At 38.7% G+C, this 23546-nt stretch overlaps 1 protein-coding gene across 5 annotated transcripts in view; it reads left to right on the forward strand.

Moving 5' to 3' along the window:
* Positions 1-23546, forward strand: part of SH3D19 (SH3 domain containing 19) — an 82679-nt gene that overhangs the window by 35972 nt on the left and 23161 nt on the right. For 3 of the 5 annotated variants that reach the window (XM_061374047.1, XM_061374040.1, XM_061374030.1), the window contains 6 exons: positions 3354-3394; positions 9599-9639; positions 10578-10620; positions 11846-11993; positions 12189-12390; positions 13003-13992. In XM_061374047.1, the coding sequence (XP_061230031.1) occupies positions 9624-9639; positions 10578-10620; positions 11846-11993; positions 12189-12390; positions 13003-13992 (1399 nt within the window). In that variant the 5' untranslated portion in view covers positions 3354-3394; positions 9599-9623. The remainder of the gene's footprint in view (positions 1-3353; positions 3395-9598; positions 9640-10577; positions 10621-11845; positions 11994-12188; positions 12391-13002; positions 13993-23546) is intronic. The other 2 variants (XR_009728554.1, XM_061374023.1) reach the window with 1 other exon arrangement.

Here is a 23546-nt window from a genome sequence, read left to right on the forward strand (position 1 = left end):
GCCAGGAAGAGTGAGCAGGTGTCTAACAACTTCAAACAAACCACTCCAGGTTCTTTATCTTTCAGAAATGGTGACCCATGGGACCTTTTTCATATTACTGCAGACTCAAAGTACCTAGCTGCTTTCAGCTTAATAGGTACAGCAGCTTACAGATCTCCTCTGAACCTGTTGAGTGGGCTTGCTTGGGTGCACAGAGGGCACAACAGAGGTGGGTTAGTACCCCCTTTTTGAGGGGCTGGCAAGTGAAGCTCAACAAGCTGCTGCCTTAGTGGGAAATGAAACCAAGTTTGTGCTTTAAATTAAAAGTGAGCGAGGTCTAGGATAAATGTGCAGATGTCCACGGAATTGCTCTGGTTGTCCACTCCCGCATGCTAAATCCTTTGTGGCGATGGATGAGTAGTTTGCATCTTATTCCATATTCAATATGGCTGAGGTGGTGTTGAAGCTAATGTTTATCAGAGCCTTTAATGCTCTGAAACTTCTTGTTCTCTCTACTGTTTTCTTCCAGCAGTATGAGTTTGGACTTTGCTTATGTATATTGGAGGGAGGCATAGGAGCTATTGTGTCGTCCCCCCCATCCCGCCAGGGACTGTTGTCACACTGTCACCTCAGGTGTTCTGATATAACTGCCTGGGATTTGCATTGGGACCAGGATCAGAGGTCTCACATGAATTAAACTTCTTTCCTCTTTGTTTTTCCGTAACATGTGTGTTTGTGGGGATTTTATGTGTGCCCCGGTTCATTGCTGTGCCTTATGGACAGGAGGAGGAGGTGGGAAAGAGGCAGGGACTCCATATAGTGGAGTAATTGTTGCAGCTCCTACTTCATCAAACAGGGAATTAAATTTGATTTGGTTAATTATTTGGATGGTTTGAGAAAAAATGTGTCATTAACTGTGGAACAGAGGAGGATACTGCTAACCTTCTAATTTCTCTCTTTGCAAGACGGAACAAGAGGCGAGAAATTGTTGCCTGTGGAACAGGGAGGGGTTAGCTCAGCATAAGGTGTTGGCAAAATAACTACGTGCCCCCAGACCAGCATCTTACTTAAATTAGTGGGGTTTAGTGTATGGAATTTGCAGTTCCTTTACAGGAGTTTTTTTTATAATTTTTTTTTTTTTTGGGGGGGGGGAATCTGTTCCCATTTTCGTGTTTTTAAACGACTTAAATATTTGTAAGTTAAATGTGAACCAAGAAAACATATCTCCTAGCATCTTGTTTTGCCTGTGAGCTCGTGAGTTTTCTAATGGAACCATGTTATCCTGGGTTCTAAATTACACGGATAGTTGCATACTTGAACTGCCTTGCTCTTGATATATCCATACTACAGTTTCGCTAGGATGGTTTTGTAAAGGATTTTGCTGCTGCTTTGCATTTTTTGTTTTAAAATAGTTTTCTATACCCTTTTGGTCCTTGCGTTGTGTGGACAACTTGGAACTTTTGACTGATGATACCTATGGTTTCTAGCAAAAAATAGTGGCTCATATCTGAAGGTGCTCATCAGATTCTAAGGCAGATTGCAATGGGTCAAAGCACTCTTGCCAGCAGAAGAAATAACTTGTTCCTTTGGGTTCTTACTAATACTTGAACATGCATTCTTTACGGATTTCCTAATTTCCTGCTATAAAACTTCAGTAAATCTTTAATTTTGAGTACAGAAAGTTTTTTGCCACTCCAAAAGATTTCAGATCCACGTTACCAGACTTCAGTCTCCTTCCTATCTAATAAGTGATAAAGTGATTTATAGCAATAAAAGCAGAAGAATAAAGCTTCAAAAATGAATATACAGAAGAAAGAGACTTGAGTTGCAATGAATTATAAAAGGAACCTGGGGTACATCTGAGAGGAACTTAAAACTAAAAGTGTTTCTTAAAGATAAGGCTGTAGTATGATGGGACACTTTGAGGGAAAATTAGAATCCTTTTCTGCTGAGAAAGCACAGTGAAATACGACTGATAGAAATGTTTCCTGGTGCAGCTTTGCTAGCTGTGTGGATAGGGGCCAAGCCACATTTGAACTCTTTCTGAAACCAGACAAATAGGCATTGTTTATCCTAGACTAGCCAAACTATTTCATAAAACAGTTCAGTCAGAGCAACATTCATTTCTAGTCTTAATTAGCTTTCAGAATGATTGTAGAGGGAGGACATTTTTCATCCATGTCCTTTTTGATAGTCTCTTTCTTCTCTCCTCAAATACCTCTATTCTTCTTCCCACTGGGGTAGTTGCAGCCATCAGCAGTTGCAGTGGGAAGTGCATGTGGAGCTGAACTGAGCCCTGACAGAATTGGTGTGCAGCATGCCTGCTGTAGGCAGAGTGAAAGCAATGTTAAAATGCTAATGCCCTCCCTGTACTAACATTCCTGCTGTTACACCACTGTTGAAGGTTTCCAGAAAAGATTTGATTACCTTTCTGTTGTAATTAAGAGAATGTATTAATTTGAATCAGATATAGTCTGTTTATTTTCAGCTTTTAAAGACTATTCAGCACTTTCAGAGGCTTCTCATCCACAAGTGTTCTTTATACGTTGTGTTTTAAAGAAAAAACAGCAAAAAAGTCCTTTTCTGAAGTACTTGTGTGTTGGCTTCTTTTTTAATCTCCTCTGTAGGAGGCAGGTTATTAATTCCATGTTCTTCAAGCTAGCCACAGTGCCTGAAAATGGTAACTCCAACTTAGTTTTGATTTTTACCATATGAAATTAGTAAGGACTGCTGTATCTGTTAAAGAAGGCATTCAGAAGAGAGGCGTTGGAAACCTTAGTCTTACCAGCAAAACAGATGAGTTGGCAAAAGGAAACATTTTTCAGCTCTTGTGTATCAACAGCTTTTGGTCATGTTGTCCTCCTGTCTAACCCCACCCACCAACTTATTCCTAAAAAATGCGATCTCAACTGAAAGGGGAGATAAGTTGTTAAGTAATTCTTAGAAATATTTAGCAAAGGAGTTGTAGGCTTTTACTCATCTGTGTAAGGTTTATTTATTTACAAGAATGTTAAGTCATTAAATGCTTATAATCTGAGAGTATGCACAGCCTCATGGGCTCTTCTCCAGGCTTTTCTGACAGATGAGACAGAATGTGAACTTCAGCACAGAGCTGAGATTTAAAAATGGGTTTAGTAATTGGCTTTCTCTCTTTGCAGAGTCTTGCAGCTAAGCTGTAACCTGCTTTTCATTAGAACAGGTTAGGTATAGTTGCATACTGTAGGAGTTTGGGGCAAGTTTCTGTTAGATAACAACCTAGGGGAAAATGCATTTGGCAAACGCTTTACAATAGATGGGGAATTTCTGCATGTTGCTTACTTGTTTTCTCTTTGAGATATTAACCATGTCGTATTTTTTTGTTGTTGTTCATTAAGCCAAGGACCCTTGTCATCCATAAGAGCAGCGATCAAGAGATGTAAGTCTACTTTTCCTATTTATTTTTTTTTTAGAACTGTAGTATTGTAAGATTGCTACATCTTTGTTTTTAGTAACTGGTTAACTTTGTATGAGAAAACAAAGTAGCTAGCAGGCTTTTGGGGGTTGTAATTTCTTCCTTACTCTTCTGCTTCACATTAGACCATCTTTCTGTTTTGCTGATGAGCTGTTCCTTCTTGCCAGTTACTAATATGTTCTTATTTATCACTAGTGTATTTGTGCACAGATGTGATCCATCTCTGAAGAACTCAGATTACACATGCCCAATTTTTAGTTTACTCTACAAAACAGAAGATTGTTCTATTTTAGCAGAAATCCACAGCAACTGGGGACAGGATTAGATTCATGCATTGTGCTCTTGTTGGAAAATAAAAAATTGTTTATAATTCTTGAATGAAAGTCCAAACTCTTCTTCCCTGACTTCATCGTTTAACTCCTCTTTCCCTTCCTCTGCTTGTGATATTTCTAGGCAGATATTTTCATTAACTTAATCTTCTGAAGTCTTTTATGCTATTTCTCTCATCTTCTTTTCATTTTTATTTCCTTTCTATAGATGATTTCAATTTCCAATTAATGGAACAACCCTCAGGATTCTGCTATAGGAAAAAGCAAATAAGTGGATGTACTATTGACTTGTTTCTCCTGGACCTATTAGTCAGGGGCTCATTAGTATGGGTTAGGTTGGAAGTAGTCAAAGGGGATCATGAAAGCTTTATTCAAAGCAAGTCTACATGATGCTGTAGTTAAAATGCAGCATTTTATCTTTACAGTTGCTGCCATAGATAGGAAACCGGAAAACAGTGAGCACCAGACCACAGAGGGCCTTTTGTGGTGCAGTGAGAAACTGATTCAGAGTACCTAAGCCCCAGTATCTCATCTAACTGGGAAACCTTCTGAAAGATCATTATGCAATTGATACCTCTGTGTTTGAACACATAGTTGCAAGTGATACTTCATTTTAAGGCAAAATAAATTAAAAAAAAAAAATCTTGTCAAGAAGCCCTGGCTCCTATAACATTCTACTTAATAATATTAATATGCAAACGACTATGATGAAATACAAGTACCATGTGAATTATTCAGATTATAAGATAGGAAAAAATTCCCATGCACATACCAATGCATTGCATGTGGAATCACAGTTCTTTGTATCCCAGTAACTGTACCTGTGGATGAACCTAAATTAAAAATGGACCCTGAATAATAGCTACCTCCCCTTGTCATTAATCTGGAAAAAGTGTGGTATCCTCTGGAAATAGTGTATTTCCCCTAACAGAGTTACAAATCTATTTTAATTTCTTACTCGCAGTTTACGTGGGCTGTTGATCTGTGATTTTCAGTAAACATGATAGGTGTGTGCCAGGTTTCAGCTTTCCAACCAGTTCACCATGCTTTAGATGACTTTGTGTCAAGAAGTCTCTCCCTGCCTTGCGTCCAAAAAGGAAGAATGTTTAGTCTCTGACTACAATTCTAGATAGGAAGGCAATACCATTTTGTTTCAGTTGTTTGACAGCTCAGAATTCAGAAAAGTGAGCCCTGTTGCTTGGAGAAAGCAAGCATGTGAACATGAAGTGTGCTTGTAAATAATTTTTTAATCTCAACTTTTCATAAATTACTCTGGATTTTTTATAGTGGTTTTAGGCCAGGACACACCACTAAATCCAGCTGCCACTGAAGTCAGTGAAAGTATTTCCATTGACACCAGTGTAGCAACGTGCACGGGAGTGCCAAGGAAAGTAAATAGAGGCAAGCCAAGAGCTGCAGTAGTGAGTCAAAGGGGAACAATGTTTTCGCTCACTTCTCTGCTCTTCCAGAATAAGATAGTGTTAAGGAACAGGACCACAGAAGCAAGTCTGAAGCCCTAAAATGCTGAAGGAACCTTCAAGCTTGTTCCATTCTCACTCTGTCCTAAGCAAATATGTGGCTGAATGAAGGATGTGTAACAGCTTGTATGCACTCTGAAATTGTGGTTTCCCATTTGGCAGTATTGCAGCCATTTTTGGCTGTGGGTTTTGTTTGTTTTTCATTTTTATTCTGTTTTGCTTGGGGGCTTCCTAGATTCTTTTGGCTCCTGCTTTTTCCCAACCAGATCATTTCCATGACCTCATTCGCTCCCCATCTGCACAAACATTTGTGCTGGCATAATTCTGGGAATGGTGCAGAGGCAGGAACATACAGCCCAAGGAGAGGTGTAGGAAGGAGTGAAGTGCCTTCATAAATCATTATTGTCAAATTTGAGTGAAACTACAGTCATTGCCTGCCTCTGTGATGCTCAGCAGTTCAGTCAGCTGTGAAAAGGGTATTTGACCTCACTGGGGGTGGGAAGGGGAATCCCTGTCACCCTCCTAGGATATTTTTGATCAGTTCCCTCACTTAAGTTGTGCAAAGAAGAACTGGAGATGGGAAACAGAGGCAGGAAACAGAGACTGCTGCTGGGCATGTCATATCCCTTCCCCTGTGCTGCTAGTGATCTGAGCCCAAGGTGAGCAGGTTCAGGGAAATAAAAAGGACAAAAACTGTACAGAAAGTGCTGGGTTTTTTTTTTAATTTAACACTCTGAACTCACAGTGGGGTCATAGGAGTGCTACTGTTAGTTCAAGAGGGGACAAAAGTCCATGTTTGGAAAGGGAATTGAGCATCGCCATCTCTTTTAGCTACATTCAAGCATTAAATCAGCCCAGCTCTAATGTCAGGCAACCTAATGTTTCCCTGAGGTGTCTGGAAACAGAAATAGAAGAAAAAGAGCAAGACCTCCCCCTTGTGCCAAGAAGTAGTTCAGGAGAAAAGCTCCAACTCTAGAAATAATTTCCAATGAGTTTGAACCTCTGCTTCTATAGAAATAGTCAAATCATATCTTAGGTGAAATCATACTTTTTCTGGTTTTGGCTTGAGAATTACCTGATCTGTTTAGTGTTCCCTGAAGAAGGGCCTCCACAGCTATGTAACATCTTTTGTATTGCAAAGTCTGCAAGCCTCTTGAAAACAATGATTCTGTCAGCTCTTCTGCTGTATTACGTTGTAGGAAGCATTTGATCACTTTTGAGGCTCTCCTTGAGGTAGTATAATGAATAACCTTTTTCATCGGCAACTGTATGGTGAGAAGAATAACTTCTCAGTCTAATAGTCTATGTATTTAATAGAATTGGTGGTTGAAATATCTAGCCCGGTGTTAGAAAAGCATTGAAAGAAGCTGTGGTTTTAAATATTAGCACACATTCTTGTTGCTGAAAATAATATAATTACTTTTAAAACTATTAATAATAGTCACCATGAATTAAGTGAAATAGTTAATTGGCAGAATTGTGTTTATTCACCCCTGCTGGAAGGGACAATAAATAAAAATAATCATAAAAATGTGGAGCTTGATTTCCCACAGGGCTTGATCTGTTTGAGGCTGTGGTTCCAATCTTGAATACAAAATGAAACTTGCTTTTAAAACACTTTGTAATGAAAAAATCATTCAGTATTTCATACAGATTTCCTAATGGAAACATATGAATACTGTTATTCAGTGTCTGCATTGTAGAAGCGCTCAGTGCTAACAGCAGGGTGGGATCTCTGAACAGATCCCTGAATGAACTTTATAGTTGCTTCTATATTGCCTTAAAAGCTTGCCTGAATGAGTGTAAATTCTTGCCCTGTTCTCTTCCAAAGATCCAGAAGTGCATGTCAGACTTCTGTTGTCACCTGTTTGTCTGTAGCATCATAATTCATGGGTTTGTGGTATAATGGTGGTTGTACTTATACAGGCATCTTGATCTCATAGCTTAAAATGCCCCCTGCACCATAATCTGTATGTGTTTCAAATACAAATGACATATTAAGTGCACTTGAAAAGTAGAATCCATAGAAGAAGCAGTGGAGGAAAAACATTTGAAGCGTAAGTATACAGCACAAACTGAGTACCCTTTACCACTGCACATTCAGAAATAATTGGATAAAGCCCATTAAATAGTGCATGTAAGAAATATGTGAAAAAAATTAATCTATAAGTCACTCATTTATTCTCTATATACAGTAATACCATTGTCCTTTACTTGCTTAAATTCCACTATACTAGGTTAAACACATTTAGATGCCTCATTTATGCTAATGGAGATAGTGTTATGAGTAAGTTGATTTGATAATTTTTTTCCTTTCCCCTGAGATAAAGTTGTAAGATGAAATAGTGTTGATTTTATGCACTGCATTTTTTTTCTCCCACCCATTCTTTAGCTGTTTTGCTTACCTTTTACTTAAATACCACTAAGCGTATGCTTCTGCAAATGTCAGCTGTCCTCACCCTGAGCACTTATTAGTGTGGAAGTTGAGGAGGTAACAACAGTCGTCAGTATGTAAACCAGCACTGGAATACATTTCCATTGACTCCCCTGGTGGAAGAAAGGTTTTAGAAATCTTAAAGTTGGCATAATTTGAATTCTGAGGGGAAAATTAATAGCAAACTTCTTCAAGGCAATCCACAAAGGGAAGGCAGAACACACAGGATCAAAAGACCACAGGGGCAGAAAAATGGCTGCAGGTTTTTTCTTTTGTTTTTAAATCAGGTGTGTGCTGTGTTTTAAGAATTCATGTCTTCTCTCATACACTTTTTAATTTAAATTCATTTCTTTGAAATGGTAAAGGAATAAAAGCTGTGCAAGTCTGGGGGCAAGCATTTTTTAGAAAGTTTATATTTTCTTTTCAATAGCATTTGTTGGAACTCCACATGAATGCATGAGAGCAGAAGATGAAGTAGCTTTCCCCTCTGCTCCTACTGTGGATTTAAGAGCTTCCAAAACAAAATGTTCTAAAAGTGTGGTTGTAGCAAAAAGTATGACAGCAAAAGAGGGGAGCAGTTGATGGAAGGAGGAAAACACTTTGTAAAGGTCCTTAAAAAAATAAATGTTTATATTAAATATTTATGTACATTGAAGTAGCTTTATTCCATAAATGCCTGGGAGATTAGTTGTTTGTTTTTTGGGGTTTTTTTTATAACAGAATGAGCACATTCTGAAAACATTTATGATGGGTTGGATGTTAGCCCTTTAGAAGAGATGTATTTATATCTACGAGTAAAGTTATTTATATATAAATATTTTAAATCAGTTGTTTTCAAGTGAGTTTAATTGTTTGCTTGAAATATGGAGTTTGGTGTATTACATAGATGCCTCACTGGAGTTTTTCTGCCTATGATAAGGACAGAGAAAGATCTTTCAGACTTTTTTAGTTTGTTCTTATTTGTTTTAATAACTTTTGTAAATAGAAGTACATTTAGACTCTCGTAGGAGAAAACAGCATACAGAATTTATCTGGAAATGAAAAAAGAATTAAAGAAATTGTCCAGTTTATCAAATCAGTTTTCCATCTGTATTAATTAGCTTTTATTTCTAATGGCCTTATCATTGTAATTTAACTAATCCCCAAGCAGCTGTATTGAATACATTTACCAAATGAACTTCCTTCCATCCTCTTTCCAAAAGTAATATTGAAATAGCTTGGGTTGAGTCAGTTTGGTGTTTGGTTGGTTGATTTTGGTTTTCTTTAATGTTTGTATTTGATCAGTGATGTGTTAAGATCTCTGAAGAAGAAAGTTAAGGTGTTGTGTAGGGGATTTTCATTTACATATTTTAGGCAGTTTGTACAGAACCGGTTTAGGAATGTGCAGTCATATCTGAAACTGTAAGGTGTGCCTCTTATTGGGATCAACCTGCCTGCCTATACCTCTTTGATACGTAGGAGTATAAATTATGGGATCCTAGCTTCTCTGCATCTGTCTTAACTCCTTAGGGCAACCAATTATATTTGGAAGGGAAAAAGCACAAACCCAAATAAACCATGATTTTTTTAAAACTAAATAAAACATTCAAAGGGATGTGATTTCCCTCTCCTCATTCTTAGAATGGGTCTTTGTAGAGCCATATGGTGGGCATTTCCATATTCGGTTATATTCTTCATGGTTAATTTATTGTAAGGCAAAATTCTAAGCAGCCATTGTTAAAAACAGCATGAGACTAGAACTAATTTCTGCTTTTATTTTAGCTTTTTTAAGGCACTATATTGTGAATAGACATTAGAGTTGTTCTCTTCCAACACTGGCACGTGCACTGCACTTGCATGACTAACCCATCTGATCACGGTTTCTGGCCTTGGTTTGTTCTCCTCACCTCTTCTTCCTCATCTGTAACCCCTTCTTTTTTTCCTCTAGCACTCATGAATAGTGCACATCAAAAATGCCCTGTGGAAGAGGTATGTCTGATACAACACTATGCGACTCTTGAATCAAGTATATTATGCTGATTTCAGCTAATGATTCTGCGATGGCACAGGAACAGCATAGTTTCGGCTTTTGCACAACAAGACTCTACCACTTCCTAAATTGCACTTCCTATGCAAAAATTTGTCTCTTGGGTAATTTCCTTTTCTCTCTGAAGAAATCAAAATAAAAATATAATGTGGCCATTGAAAAAAATATTTGAATGAAATATGACAAAACTACAAAAATGAAGAGGTCAGGATTCACTTAGTTTGTGGAATTTAAATTACATGGTTTAGAAAAAAAAAAAGAAAAAGAAATGTTGCTGACTTTTAATCTACAAGAGATAAAACTTTAGGAAATTCGTAGCTGAGAACATTCAATTTTTTCTTTTTACATAAAGGTGAAATAGTTTTTGTGCCTTAGTACTTTTCCCTTCTCTAAAACAAACAAAAAGAGACATTAAAAACAGGTTAAAGAACAGATCTTGGAAACCAGACATCAAAAGCAAAGCCAGACATGTTTAACACTTTTTTTTGTTTGTTTTATTCATGGACTGTTGTAACTAAAGAAAAAGAAGTTTCAGCCCTAAGGTCACCACAATGCAGAATGCAAGAACATACGGCAAGGAAGAGGAAAGGGGATAAGATCACCTCTACAGGTGTCAACTTGGACATAAAGTGACTTAAACATGGTTATGAAACTTCACCCTAAACCTTTTCAAAACTTCTCATATTTATGACAGATAATTAAAAAAAAAAAAAAAAACCAAACAAAACATGGCCACTCCTAAAATCTGGAATTTCTGATCAGTTGTTGTGTGTTCTCCATTTCATTGATAGTGGATTAGCAAGGGCTCTGCTATTATCTTCATCTTATTGTTATGACAGTATATTTTAACCTCTTCCAAACTTCTGTTTCATTTAAATAGCTTCTCGGACCTCTAGCCATAGCGAACAACAGAGGGATAGAAGGTATGATGCTGTTACTTACACTGCAACTATTGTTACTGTAAGACCTGTTAGATTATGTCACAGCATTACTTCTTATGGCTCTATTCTTTAGTTTTTGGTGGGTTTTTTTTTCTCTCTGTCGTTGGTGTGTTTAAAACTAAATTAAACTTGGAATAAAATAAAAATAATGTGATTCTTAAGCACAGGGTACATTAAGAGTTTGATGAGTTTTCTCATCAACTTTTGCATGTGTCCTCAAAAAAAGAATGCAACCAACCATCAAACCTCTTCAGAACCGTTTTACTTTCCTGACACCTATTTACAGGACCACTTCACAATGAAAATAAGCACACTTTCAGACCTCCTTCCAGTTTCTCAAAGGGTATTGAGAAAGGAGGTCACCAACCTGGATAGCTGGTGAACTGAGTCTCTCAGTACTTCAGGTGTGAAGAAACTCTAGCCCTCAAAAGAGAGCTTAAATTTAAGTCTTTTTACAATAGTTCAAGAAGTTGTGCTTCTGCAGGGGTTTTTTCTGTCTGCAGACAGGAACTTCTGTAGCAAATGCTTCATCTACCCCCAAAACTCACTTCTCAAAGTGTATTTTGTGTGAGACTCTAGATTGAACAGTGGTGCTCTGGTGGCCATGGTCCGGGAACGTGGGCCATCGCTGCATGACTGCGATAACAGCATAAGCTGTTGTTATGGTGATAAAACAGGGGTACTACCTACAGGTCCTTGTTGTACTAGATGCTTTAAGCAAATAGGTCCTGTCCCAAAGGCCTTATGGGGCTTGCTCAACAGTGGGAGGTTTCCCCAGAGGTCTGAGAATAGACAAGCTTTTAGGTAGCTATCCAGAAGCAGCTTTAACTATCCTACTGCTTTCATGCTGTAGCAGGCTAAGGGCAAACACATGATTAGTTCTCATTATCCCATGAAGACTAAGACTTCTTCCATCTAATTGAGTTACACTTGTGTTTAAGTACTTTAAGCATGTAAATTATTTCACCAAAGCCAATAAACCTACTTTTTGGCTTAGGCATTTAATTAGATGCTTTGAATGGAAGCCTAAGTGCTTGTTAGAAAGGTCAGGTAAATTACTTTGAAAACATGAAAAAACATCTTTGGTTAAATCAAAAAGACCTAAGCTATTTTGATTTCTCATGCTGAGAAGTCCTTGGTCCATTATACTTAAAAGAACTGTTTTAAAATGTTTTAGGTAATTATTCTCCTTTGCCTTCGTTTCTAGGCGTCCTGAAATTACAATAGTTGCTGCTGAACCCCTCCGGTCATCCTCCTGGTTTCCAGGTGCAAGCCCTGTCACTCCTCAGGGATTAGGATTCCCTTCTGCTTCATCTCATGCTCAGTGGAGGAGAAACGAGCATATTCCAGCTGAGGTGAGCTTACATGAGGCGTCTTTGATTTACAAAGGTAAAAAGCACAGTAAGTTAGAGAACAGTGGTTTCACTTGCTTGGATTTTCATCACATTGCATAAAAAACTATGACAGTGTTCTTTTCCTCTGCATGTTAGTTCAGTTTCTTAAAGGATCACATCTGGATGTACATTAATATTAATATCTCTGTTTTGTAGCTTCCACCATCATATGAGCAGGTGATAAAAGAAATCAGTCAAGTGCAAGTCAATACAACAAATAACAATAATGCTGCTGCTCCTAGACATACCACTACTTCTGCAACACAAACTGACTTTCCAGAGGAACTAATCAGCCATTTGCCAGGAAGTAATGTAAGAACTAGTGTGCCTACACACTGGGAATCTGCAGGCTATCCAGGTGAGGCTGTTTTGAATTTCTCACTGATAAAAATATGACTGTCACCTGAAGATGTTCTTTATTACTGGTCTGTGCAGCATTTACTATGAATAGCAGTTAAATTTCTGTGAAGACTTACTGCTTTAAATTTCTGTTAAAATCCTCTCTGCTGAAGAACTACCACTGCATTCATGGTGAGACTGTAATTAAATCTGGGAAGTTTTGCTCGATTCAGCCACAATGGCAATTGCTTTACAGCCAGAGGAGCTCAGGTGTCCGATCAGAATACCAGCAGTGTTACACATTCAGACTGCAAAGCTTGCAAACCAAGCTGAGGAAGCTACTATACTGTTTTTTGGTCTAGTTTTGCTGGCATGTCCCTCATGCTGCAAGCTAACAAGTAATTTTGAACTCACAACATGTAGGTACCACGCATTGCAGCAACCTCCAGCTTCTTCCTAGAGTTTGCCTATTTTGTCATCAATCTTTATAGAAAAGTGAACTGCAGTTTCACAAGCAGCAGTAAGTTCTGAATGAAAATGATCATGTTTACCACCCTGAAGGCTGACAGACAATAACGTAAGTAAAGTGTTCTGGAATAGATAACTGAAATCTTTTCTTTTATGTTAACAGGGCAGAGTCCTCTTAAGCCTCCTAGGCCTTCTGCATCTCTCCTGCACAGGCCTCCTTCAGAAAATGAGAATCCCTTAATAGTCTTTGAAATTTCTGAAGGTCAGAGGTGCCAAGAAAATCCCAGTGCTGTGATATGTCCTGTGCCAAAGCCAAGATCAAGAAGCAATCTCAGACCTCTGGTCAAAAATACGGAAAGTGAGAATGACAATGGAGAGGAAGTGAACCAGTCTACCACAAAAAGGCAGCAACCTCCAATTCAGTCACCTGTCTTAGATGATAACTTACTAGACAATCACTTGGTAATGGACAGCATGAGTACAGAAAAGAGCCAAAATAGCATTGTTTCAAGGATCAAAGTTTTTGAATCCCAAGGAACTAATGATACCTCAGGATTAACAAAAAAGCCAGAAATCGCCCCTCGTTTGTTTGCCCCAAGACCTGTTACTGCAAAGAAGCCAGTAGTCGCTCCAAAGCCAGGGGTAAACAGAATTTCAGGAGACTGGGATGCATGGACAGAAAGCAAATCAACACCTTCCAAGGAACTGCAGCCTCAACCTGAAGTAGTTGCAAGCAGTGTTGTAGCCAAACCTGAACTGCCAAAGAAGCCAAAACCTGGCCTCGTTAAAAGTAGTAGTAGTGATTTTCTTGATGCAAGGAGTGGATCAGTTGCAGAGAACAGTGATGGACAAAAGAAATATCCTGTTCCTGCTCCAAGGCCTCTTGTTCCTAAAAAGTCATGTTATGCAGAAAATCCTGCCCTTTCTTTGGCCTCACTGAAGCCAATTGCTGCTCCCCCACGGGCTTCCGTATCTGCCCAAGACAAAGGTTTCAAGTCTCTGGGGGAACTGTCATCTGCAGCCAACTTCTCAGAACCTGCTTTGCAAAATAAACCAGATGTGGAAGGAGATCTGATCAGTTTTGATGATGATGTTTTGCCCCTAAGTCCAACTTCCATAGTTAATGATAGTGTCAGTCCTGAAGCAGCAGCAGGTAAGAAGAATCATTTAAACTCTCTGTGGTTACTCTTTGCAGGTGTGTGATCCTGTGAACTATGTCTACCTGTCTTGATGGGGTTTATGTTTGTATATAGAATTCTTGTTTTCTATTATGTCAAGGTCACTGTGGAATTACTTGGATTTTGGGTCTTGGAAGGTTCCAAGGAAGTATAAATCTCACAGCTTGTGCTGAATTCAGTAAGTGATTACTAAATAATAAAAAACTTAGTGTTACATGCTAGATGTCACCTCCAGAATGTATCACAGTTCTCTCTGGGGAACATGGGATATCGTATGTCTAGACATTTAATCTGACTAATTTATTTGAATGCCCAAAGTTCTGTAGTGGAAACCTAGTCATCTAGAGAAGCAGTAATGTTTGTCGCATTTAGGGAAACTTGTGATCATACATACTGGGATACTCTGTCCATCTCACCAGTAACTACTTTCTCTTTCGCATTGTCATGCAACTATATGCTTGCTATGTTTTTTGTTTTTTTAACAAGTGAAAATAGTTACTTCATATGGACAGATTAATTACTACAGCCAAATCCTTTGCATAAACCTTGTTTGATTCCATTAAACACTTGGGATCGATTTTTGTTAATGGTGTTTTAGATAGTTTAAGATACAGGTGGGTGTTGGGCTGTCATTAAATTCTGTAGCAATAGGTTTTTTCCTCTTAATATTGGGGTATGTCCTTATGTGGCTTACCAGCTCCATTGCAATTCCGGGAGAGTTCTGCCCTAAAACAGGTGATGTGTCACAGGAAATGCCTGTTTAAGGAAGTAGCTATGATTTTTAATCTTTGTCTTCTTTTTTTTCCTTCTCTTTTTTTTTTAAAAAAAAAAAAAAACAAAAAAACTCATGTATTTGGTTTGTGTGGTGAGGTTTTGGTAGTGAGGGAGCTACAGGAGTGGCTTCTGTGAGAAGCTCCTTGAAGCTTCCCCTGAATCTAATGGAGCCAATGACGGTGGCTCCGAGATGGGTGCACTGCTGGCCAAGGCCAAGCCCATTGGCGATGGTAGTAGAGCCTCTGGGATAACACATTTAAGGGTGAAAAGTTGCTGTGGAGGGAGGAACCCCATGCTAGAACAGGGTGAGAGTGTGAGGAGTCCTCCCCTGAGGAGGAAGGAGCTCAGAGATGATGTGTGATGAACCGATCAAGCCTCCATTCCCTGTCCCCCTGCATCGCTGGCGGGGAGGAAGTAGCGAAAACTAGACTAAAATTAAGCCTCTGAAGAAGGGAGGGGCAGGGAGAAGATGTTGTAAGATTTGGTTTTGTTTCTCATTATCCAACTCTGATTTGATTGGTAATAAATCAGATTTTTGCCCCAAGTCAAGTCTGTTTTGCCCATGATGGTAATTGGTGAATGATCTCTCCCTGTCTTTATCTCAAACCATGAGCCTGTCGTCATATTTTCTCTCCCCTGTCCAACTGAGGAGGGGGAATGATAGAGCAGCTTTGGTGGACACCTGGTGTCCAGCCAGGGTCAACCCACCACACCTCATTTATCTTTAAATATCTCAGTTTTCAGAAAAGAGGATCATAGTTGACATAGTAAATAAATATTAATGGTTGCTAATAAATGTGCTTTCTTCACAGTTTGTGGATTATTTTGTTAGATGAAGTTCTGTTCTCTTGTTTCTCCTCTATATTGACATAAAACCCCCAAGACAAATATGGAAACTCCCTTAAAGCCCTAAACTGTTAAGGTAGGTGTATTGGGATATACAGACATCAGGGAAACTTATGAAAGCAGTGAAATAAGGCAACTGAAGATCCTGCAGGAGAGGTGATTAGCTCAACAAGTCTATTTTTCTCTTGAACTAGCAGATGCCAGGAGCACTGCAGATGCTGTACCAAGCTGTAAAGGAGGCAGGAGTACAGGATGACTAGAAATGCAGTATGTACTTACATCAAGGAAGGGTATGACTAACAGTGTCTAGCTGGGAACAGGGTCATGCTCACACTGGAGTCATGGAGCAGCCAATGTGCATGTAATGGTTTTAGGAGAAAGTTGTAAGCGTGATGGATGACTTGTTTTCTGTGCATTTAGAGTAAACCTTGATTAATAGATGCAACAAACAGTGAGAAAATGTAACTGTTCTAAGTAGCAAGCAAGAAAAGACAATACTTACCTTTTGAAAGTGCATAAAAAGGAAAATGATGTTTGGCTATGTACACTAAGACCACCTTTCTCCCAATCTGGAAAAATCAAGTAACACTAATTCTCTTAAATCAGAGGTTGAGTGATCCCAAAAGAAAATCACCTGAAAAAACAGCTGTCACAATGAAATAGTAAGAATGCCAGTCTTCATTTTTCTGGTTGGTGTCCTAGGTGTTGTTCTTTATTCAATTAAGAAGAAAATACTTTCCATTCTCATGGTTACAGAAGTATTATTCAGATAATAATTTCCTGACTGTCGTGGTTTGAGTCACATGTCCATTTTATTCATTCAGTAAAATGGCATCTTCTCTGCAACCCCTTCTTACCTACTGAAGAGACAAAGGTCTGACAGCATTATCACTTCTACACTGTAAAATTAGGATTCATTCCAGATTTTGGAGGCATTTTTGAGTTCAAGATCATATCTTGTACTCCTGATTACTAATGCTGTGCTATGTCCTGACAAAGCATCCACAAGCAGAACACTTACTTTCTGAAAAATGAGGCAACGCAGAGCACTTTCTCATGTTCCCATAGGAACGGCTTAGGACTTGCAAGATTAATCCATAGTAAAATGTTTTGTAAAGGCAGGAAGAGAAGCTCTAATCTTGCTCCCAGTTCCCCAGACCTTTGCATTTCTTACATATTTGTCATTGTCATCACTTAACTAAATGACAGCGCTCTGCTTGTTGTTATGGCAACCATAGGAAAGGAAGGAAGCTTTTATGCAGCAGTGTTTGAAACGAAGCACCAGCAGCTTGTTTGTCAAAGAGCAGTGTTACCTTACAGATTACAGCATTCACAAAACTTTTCTTCTGATACAGCACAAACACATCTGGTAATTAGACTGTAACATAAATAGAACTGGATGGATCGATCACTGCTGCAGCTAGTGTCTGATGCAAAAGTAAGATGGTGCAGTTGATGGTGAGAAGGGTGCAGAAGATGAAGTAAGCATGTGAATGCAAAGGTGAAATGGGCAAAACTAATTCAGACTCCTCACAGCATGTTAGTTAACTGATATAAGGCATCAGCTTCCTCTGACAGAAGGCTATCTTCATCACAGTATTGAAAGATATTTGAATTTTATATATTTGCTAAGATCAACAGTGTTGGTAACAAAACAGTTTATAGTTTCACCAGTTTGTCAGTATTTAACTGGTAGTTTAACTACCAAAGCTCCTGGATGATTTTCTTCCAGGTTTACCTCAGGCAATCACATGGGTGTCCTCAGTGTTTGACAGCATCTCCAACAGCACAGCTGTTAGTACTTGCCCTTATCCAAACATTAATGATTTTATCTTTGTCTTACCCATATGGAGAGGGGGAACAATTCTGGTGCAGATAGAGACTCTGGGTACTGAAATCCCTTTCAAAGCTTTCAGCATCCAGTCTGCCAGCTGAAGTCTGTGAGAGCTTTGGAAGCTCAACAGCTCTGAGATTTAGAGGTGAGCTGTGGCAGAACCTTGAATCCAACTCACGTATCTGATGCTGGCCCAAGGGAAGTGCCAGGAAGCAGTCAGGAATGACAGATCTGTAGAACTGCTCCTTTCATCAGCAGCCAAAAATCTATGCCAGTTTTAGGTGCCATAATTTTGGACTCAGAGGCTAGGGATAATGTTCAAAGCCGTTTGTATCCTAATGAAACTACTCCTCTTCAAGTCAGTTATTTAGAATGTGAAGGCATCTGTTTGGGACTCTAAATCTTGAGGTGCTAATGCTTTGATGACAGTTGTGATATTGGGATCATCTGGGGTATTTTTATATTTCTCTTATAGCAGATAACAGGGATTTGTGCAGCTCCTGAAGGTTAAAACTTTTTGGTAATCTGTCAGGTGGGCTCTGTTCTCACTAACTCATTTTTACAAAGGCTTGGAAATAAAATCCTAGTGCAAATTGAACTGCGTGTAAATTCTGTGGCTTCAGAAGACGCATGATTTTACCCGTAACTTGTATTAGTTGCTATGTTAAAGCATACAGTGTGCATGTTTGCTAAATGTTCTCATAATGTCTGTTTTGGATAAAGAAAATAAGATAATAATGCATTTAAAGTGCACATATAAATTAAAACCTGGAAGTGATCAAACTGGAATGTTTTCATTCTTTTTTGCACGCAAAGAGTTATTCTTCTGTCTCATCTTCGCTCCCTCTCTAGAAGAGCATAACATTCACTGATTGTTCTATGCCTGGTATAGCAGAACTCAGTTAAGCCAAATGTAGTTGAGAGAGAGCCTTACCTTACCAGCAGGAGACAGCTCTCTCTTGCTATCTTCATTATATCCATGTATTTCAATTCTAACAGCAATACAACTACTGCATTTTTAACTGTTTTTATCTGTCTATCTACTTCATTGCAGTTCAAAAGTTCATTTCTGTCTGTATAGTGAAAAAAACCCCTCAACCAAATTAGAGCTGCTCTCCATTTCAATGTATTGTTCCTTCTTGTGGCAACTATTCTATGATTCTGTGATTCTGTGAATGGTGGAATTTGTGTGACATTGTAGTCAATTCAGAAAAATTGCTGTTTGAGTAACTCTGAAGTTGTCTGCTGTGGGGATATTGCCCAGCTGCTTGTTTTTAATTGCTTCCTCAGGAAGGAAGATTAAAAACACTGAAATACTTCTAACTTGTAGATTAGCCCAGACATATGTCCAAAATAATGCAGCTTTTCTTAAGGTTCTGCTATGTTACTTCAAATTACTCTTGTTGGGGTTATTTTAAAGTTACCTGCCTCCTTTTTTACTTACTACCAAAGGTATCATCCACAGGGAAGAGTAAGCTATCTCATCCATTTTAATCTGCCATTTGGCTTTTAACGCATCAAAGACACAGGTGTATACCTGAAGGCATACTACTCGGGGGTGGAGTAGTGGAGGTATGGGTCTGTGCTATGTCCTGTTGGTTGACCATCTCCAGCAGAAGTGGTAACAATATCCATTAATTCTTCAGATGTTACAGATATTTGCTTAGTAAACAGAAACTGGAGCCTTCGTGGAGATTATAAGTGGCTCCACTGTTATCACAGGAGAGAACCTTATATCTAGTTTCAGGAAACAAATAAGGTTTTTTAAATCATAGCTACATAATAGATGAGGAGCCCTCTAGGTTGTCAAATGCAAATGATTTTGCTTTTGAGTTCCATGTCCAGAGATGCTATTAAGTGGTAACACACAAGTAATAATATTCTTAATAATAATCGTCTTCTCTGATGATTATGTCTGTTTATTTTACAATCACACTCAAAAAAGCAGATACCCTTTGATCAGAAAGATTGTCGAACAACAAAATCCTTATTTAAAAGAAGTGTTTATAAATATTTTTTTCCTTCGCTGAAAGCATGTGAAATTCTTGGAAGAAGGTAAATATTTTAAACAACATTATACATTTCCTTGCCCTTCACATTTTGAAGATTTTGTATGCCTCACTGCTTTCAATCACCAGTCCTCAGCTTTTGAGATTTCCAGCTTGCCTGTTTGTGGCACTTGCATCTCTTGCTGATGAACAAACACCCATTCACCTGGCAAGAATGGACAAGGCTGTGTTTCTTAATCTCCAGGGTAATTTGGGGGGTTGTTTTTTCATCACCCACTGTATGTCCAAATACCCTCTGGCATCCAGTTTTTAAAGTCAGAGCAGGTTGTGCAACCCATTTCTAACAACATGACCTCATGGCTGACCTGTTCTGGGCAGGAGGTTGGATTAGAGACCTCCTGAGGGCTCTCACTATCTGAACTATCCTAGTCTTACTTCAACCAGCAAAACAGATTAGTGGTGTAGGAACAGCCTCCAAACTTTCACATAATAGCTCATGCTGGTGTACACAGTCCTTTTGTGCAGAAGACGGTGTAATTACTATCACTTTTACTACTACGGACAAGCCAGCAATGACTCAAACAGCTGTACTTAGATACACACAGATAGTAAGTGTGGGCATTCCCGCACTTTCAGAGAGAAGTGCTGAAAGCTCTGAGAAGGTCCATTTGTATCTGTCTCTGTGTACAATGTAGCACTCTAGTTTTCCACACCATAAAAGCTTGTATTGCCATTAAGTGTTAGGATAGCCCAAGAAATTATGCTGTTCTAGGAGTAGATTTTATTTTGTCTGCTCTCCAACTTTCTAACACTGTGGACCAGATATTTCATTGCTCAGTTAAGGACATCTTGCTTTTTCAATAAATACATTTAGGTGTTGCATCTGTTAGCATTTTTTTTTTCCCTGTACTTTCCAGAGAAAATCAAACTCTACATCACTACTTGACTTCATGCACTTTTGTTGTACTGATGGCTAGGCTTCTTCTGCAAACTCCACATGTGTCTTGTAAACATCATTTACTGTTTGGATTGGATTTGTTCCTCAAAATTAGTGATCACTGGCCTTCAGTTCCTTTCCGTTTTTGGTGAGACATCATATGTCAGCAGTGAACAGCAAGCAATGCCTAAAACCTATGCAAGTAGTTCACTACATTTTGTCTGCTCTGAACACCAATAAATATTGCTGGATAAATTACTCTTCTCCTGAAATCTTTGCACGAATCTTGTAAATATGTGAGAAGTTTGAAATTTCTGTTTTGGCACCTGCACATAATGTTTCTCTAAGGAAAAATAATCCTCAAGATCAAACTTTCTGAAATTACTATGTGCTTGCTCTGGTGCTTTTGATAAAACAGCAAAAGCAGGTGCAGAAATAAAAACTAATGCTTTGGCAATGACATTGGAAAAGCTACTTATATGTAAAGGCTATTACATAGAAGAGATTTTTACCAACCTACTCAAGTAATTGACTAGAAGTGCCATACCAGGTAAAGCAAATCTCCTTGGTCTGATGAATCTTTGAATGAAGCAGAACCACAGAGACTTCATAGCCTCTACCAGAATAACTGGGCTAGTCATGAAAAACCTCTGTGTAGACTGGGGAGAAGGAAACCTTAGAATGTTATGATAGCAGATTTGCTTGTCTCTTTTCCAGTTTTAAGTCTGAAGCCATACTAACACTACTTCTGAATACTGTATTCCTCTTATTTGAGTGACCTGGTCTACTCTCCTAGTGTTAGGACAGTGCCAAGAAGCCCGAGTTTGTTATGCACAGATTGCATCCTGAAAGAGCCTGCATCTCATTTCCTCTCTCTTCCCCCTCCCAACGCCCTCCTTTTTCTTTTTTAATTTCACAGTTTATTAAAAGATCGTGACCAGGTCATGGCAATTTTCCATTATTTGCAGAGAGAGCTGCAAATTGCATGTTGTGAGAAAGGTGTTTAGTCTATATTATTCCATCTCATCAGAAACAGCATCTCTAAGGATGGTGAACTATTAATTTTGGTGATGAAAATACTGGGGAAAACTGAGATTGGGAAAATTACCGATGCTGGAATTTAGGTAGGGTACCTGCCTAATATGTCTATTTATAGTTGTTACGATTTAGAACATCTGAGTGGACATCAGGTTTCTGGTTGTAGCATTTCACAATGCTTCACCCCATTCCTCTTTGGGATGACCCCTGTCAGGTTTCCATTGAATCTCCAGCTATGTTACTAGGAGGGACCTGTTGTTGAAAATCTTCCTCCAAGTATGTTTGTTAATTATGCTTACACAGACACCAGAGTGTTTTCATGGGGCTAGGTTTTAATAAATCTATTTGTTGATGAGGGTTGGCTCTAATATGTGTTCCTGGAAGATGCCTATAACAATAGTGTTCTGTATGAAGAGAATGTGTGAGCCTTGCCTTTAACAGCTGATTTAGGTCTTTCAATTAAACACTGAAAGTAGACACAGTTGTGTACTTCTGTAGTGGCAAGTGTTGTAATGTTAGCATCAAGACCTTTCGTACTACATAGCTCTCATGTACTGAGAGTGCTTCTGGCTGGACTAAGCATCTTCACAGCAGGTATCGCTATTCTGTGCTTTTAGCTTTCCACATCTGATTTGTTTGGAGATTCCCCTTATTGCTGGGGAGGTTCTGTTACTGCCTTATTATCTTTTGCTTAAAAAACCCGCAAATATTTCAGAAAATTACCCATCTGTCCTACTCATATGGGAAAAGCCTTGTGTTTGCTCTGTAACCTCTGAATTCTTTGTTTTAAACAAGGATTGTAAATGAGAGTGTGTGGGGGAAAAAGCCATCTCTCCTAAACTGGTAAAAGAAAGAGATGATATTCAATGTATTTGAATACACATCTTTCATTTGTCTTTCCTGTGAACAAGCACAGCAATATATGTTATCACATAAACCTTTGAAACAGAAGCTGTAGAGAAGTGAGACTAAGGAAGAAACAGGCATTAAGCATCACTGGAAAAGTTTAATAAAAAAATAAATCAATACAAGTCTGCTGATATGTGTTATGAAAAATGCCTTGCAGATTAATTTCCTTGAGCTGAGAAGCTTTAAATGAGTATATTAACAATTCTAGTTTCACACCTCTGTGAATTATGATCAAACGATGCCCAATTGTTGTTAAACAACATAAAAATTTGATATGTTGTCAGTCCCATTGCACAAAGCAGCACAGTTGTTTACTCAGCCAATTCCTGCTGCAAACCCAGCACTGGGGAATGGAATAACACAAACAAGGTAATGAGTTTTAAACTAATTATGAGGTGACAACAGTATAATTGAACATACGATAATGAGTGGAAAGCTAAGGGTCATCAAATGGTTTTCTCAGCCTTAGAAATAACTTTCCTCAGACTTAAAAATTACTTCTCAGATTTATTGATGTAGAGACCTCTGCCAAGGATTGAATGGTCAAGAAAACCATTTTTATGCACAGCAGTGATTAACAGCTGACAAACAGTAATTTTGTGCAATTTTAAATCTCCTGTAAATTTACAGGAACACAGATATCTGATTATTTTGGGTGTTTAGAGCATTTCGACTTGGCCTCACAATGTTTATATTTTTATAAGATGGAGGCTTTGGAAAATTGTTTCTTCATTGTTTGTGCAGAGCTTCCTTAACCTCTGCAGAACCAGACCTTTAGAGGTGTGCTCTGCGTGCCAGTGTGTTTCTTACGGTCTGCTGTTTGAAGCCAGGAGCCTGTGACTTAGCCCTGCTCACTTTTCCTCTGCTCGCTCTCTGGCTCTAGCTTCCCAACAGGCCAGGACAGCACTGAGGCTCCACTTCCCTACTGCCTCGCCAGGGTCACTCCTCAAATCTGTTATAGAGTTGCCACATAACTGAAAGAGCAGAAAGTCCAGGTTCAGTTTTCTTTTTTTCAGCTGCACTGAAGTCACTCTGAACATTAATGTAAGGGTTAAGATTAGATAAATCTTTCTCAGTGCAATTCATATGTTAGCATTGTAGCTGGCAGACATAAGGATAAAGGAAAAAAGGAAAATCACAACTGCAGGCTTGCTCCAGGAGTGGGATTTTTGTTTCCTGTAG

This window comes from Neopsephotus bourkii, unplaced genomic scaffold (assembly GCF_033783945.1).
Source record: "Neopsephotus bourkii isolate Nb327-2 ecotype Australia unplaced genomic scaffold, CSIRO-AGI_Nbou_v1 NB_168, whole genome shotgun sequence".
Taxonomy (NCBI): domain Eukaryota; kingdom Metazoa; phylum Chordata; class Aves; order Psittaciformes; family Psittacidae; genus Neopsephotus; species Neopsephotus bourkii.